We start from the raw sequence: 1493 nt of genomic DNA on the forward strand, positions 1-1493 counted from the left end.
ATGAGAAAAGTTGACCGAAATGAGAGTGATATGATCATCTTCGTCCTTTTAGGATTCTCTGATTATCCAGAGATCCAGATCCCTCTGTTCTTGCTATTCTTGGTCATATATATGATCACAGTAGTAGGAAACTTGGGCATGATTGTGATCATCAGAATCAACCCCAAACTCCACACTCCCATGTACTTTTTCCTTAGTCACTTGTCTTTTTTAGATTTCTGTTATTCTACTGTGGTTACACCCAAATTATTACAAATTTTAGTTGTGGAAGACAGAACTATCTCTTTTGCTCCTTGTATCACACAATATTCTTTTGCTGTCTTATGTGTGGTGACAGAGGCATTCTTATTGGCAGCAATGGCCTATGACCGCTTTGTGGCAATTTGCAATCCCTTGCTTTATATAGTTGTCATGTCCCAGAAACGCTGTGTCTTCATTCTTACAGGAGTATATGCATGGGGCCTAATTTCTTCTCTCATATTCATCTACTCTCTCCTTATATTGTCATTTTCTGGGACCAACATCATTAATAATTTTCTCTGTGAATATTCTGCTATCCTTTCTGCCTCCATTTCTGACAAGCATGTTACAGAGCTAATCTTTTTTATCCTTGCTAATTTTAATACATTTTCCACCCTCATTGTTGTACTCACATCCTATCTTTTTATTTTTATCAGTGTCCTGAAAATGCAGTCAGTTAGTGGGAGATATAAAGCCTTTTCTACTTGTGCCTCCCATCTGATAGGTGTTACCATCTTCTTTGGAACCATACTCTTCCTCTACTGTTTGCCCAGTTCAAAAAACTCATGGCTTCTAATTAGAGTAAACACTGTATTTTATGCAGTGGTGATTCCCATGCTGAACCCTCTAATATATAGTTTAAGAAACAAAGATGTGAAAGAATGCATCAGGAAATTAATGGATGTCAAAATATTTTCTCACTAATAATATTGGTACTGATGATTCATCTCCTATTTGGCAAAATATTGAAGAATTAATGGGGACATTTACTCAGTAAATTCATTTCTTCATCAAATTCATCATTTGCTGCTACAGCTACTCATAAGAGATATGTGAGCCCTTGAATTAATGGAGAAGCAATTGTATGTCATATAAAATTGGTTATTACATAAAAAATAAAAATAAAAGTCAATCAAATTAATAACCACCCCCAAAATAAAACATCATGTACATACCTTTAGAGCATGAATCCAACCTAAAACCAAATTTTCTAAAATTTTGAGGTAAAGTAAAATTATTCATTTCCAAAATCTGAATATCTCTTTTCTTCCAGTAACCTTCTCTTTCCACTAAAATATGAAGAAGAAAGAATAAAAAATAAAACAGAAGTGCTTATATGATCAATTGGGTTTGATAGGGAAGTGAAAAAAGCACAAGAAGTAGACCTAGGTGTCTAGCCCTATGGACAGAAATCAAACTGTAGGAGAAAGACCCCAAATACTAATGGGACAGGCAGAGGCTTATTTTCATTT

The 1493-nt window shown here is 34.7% G+C and overlaps 1 protein-coding gene across 1 annotated transcript; it reads left to right on the forward strand.

Moving 5' to 3' along the window:
• LOC123251818 (olfactory receptor 5D18-like) lies at positions 1–945 on the forward strand. The gene has a single exon (XM_044681131.1). The coding sequence runs from the start codon at positions 1–3 to the stop codon at positions 943–945; it is 945 nt and encodes a 314-aa protein (XP_044537066.1).
• The last annotated feature ends 548 nt before the right edge of the window (positions 946–1493 follow it).

Source organism: Gracilinanus agilis, chromosome 6 (genome assembly GCF_016433145.1).
Source record: "Gracilinanus agilis isolate LMUSP501 chromosome 6, AgileGrace, whole genome shotgun sequence".
In the NCBI taxonomy this organism is placed as follows: Eukaryota; Metazoa; Chordata; class Mammalia; order Didelphimorphia; family Didelphidae; genus Gracilinanus; species Gracilinanus agilis.

What these genes read in the sequence shown, in the direction of transcription:
- LOC123251818 (XM_044681131.1), top strand. Translation starts at nt 1, where the DNA reads ATGAGAAAAGTTGACCGAAATGAGAGTGATATGATCATCTTCGTCCTT.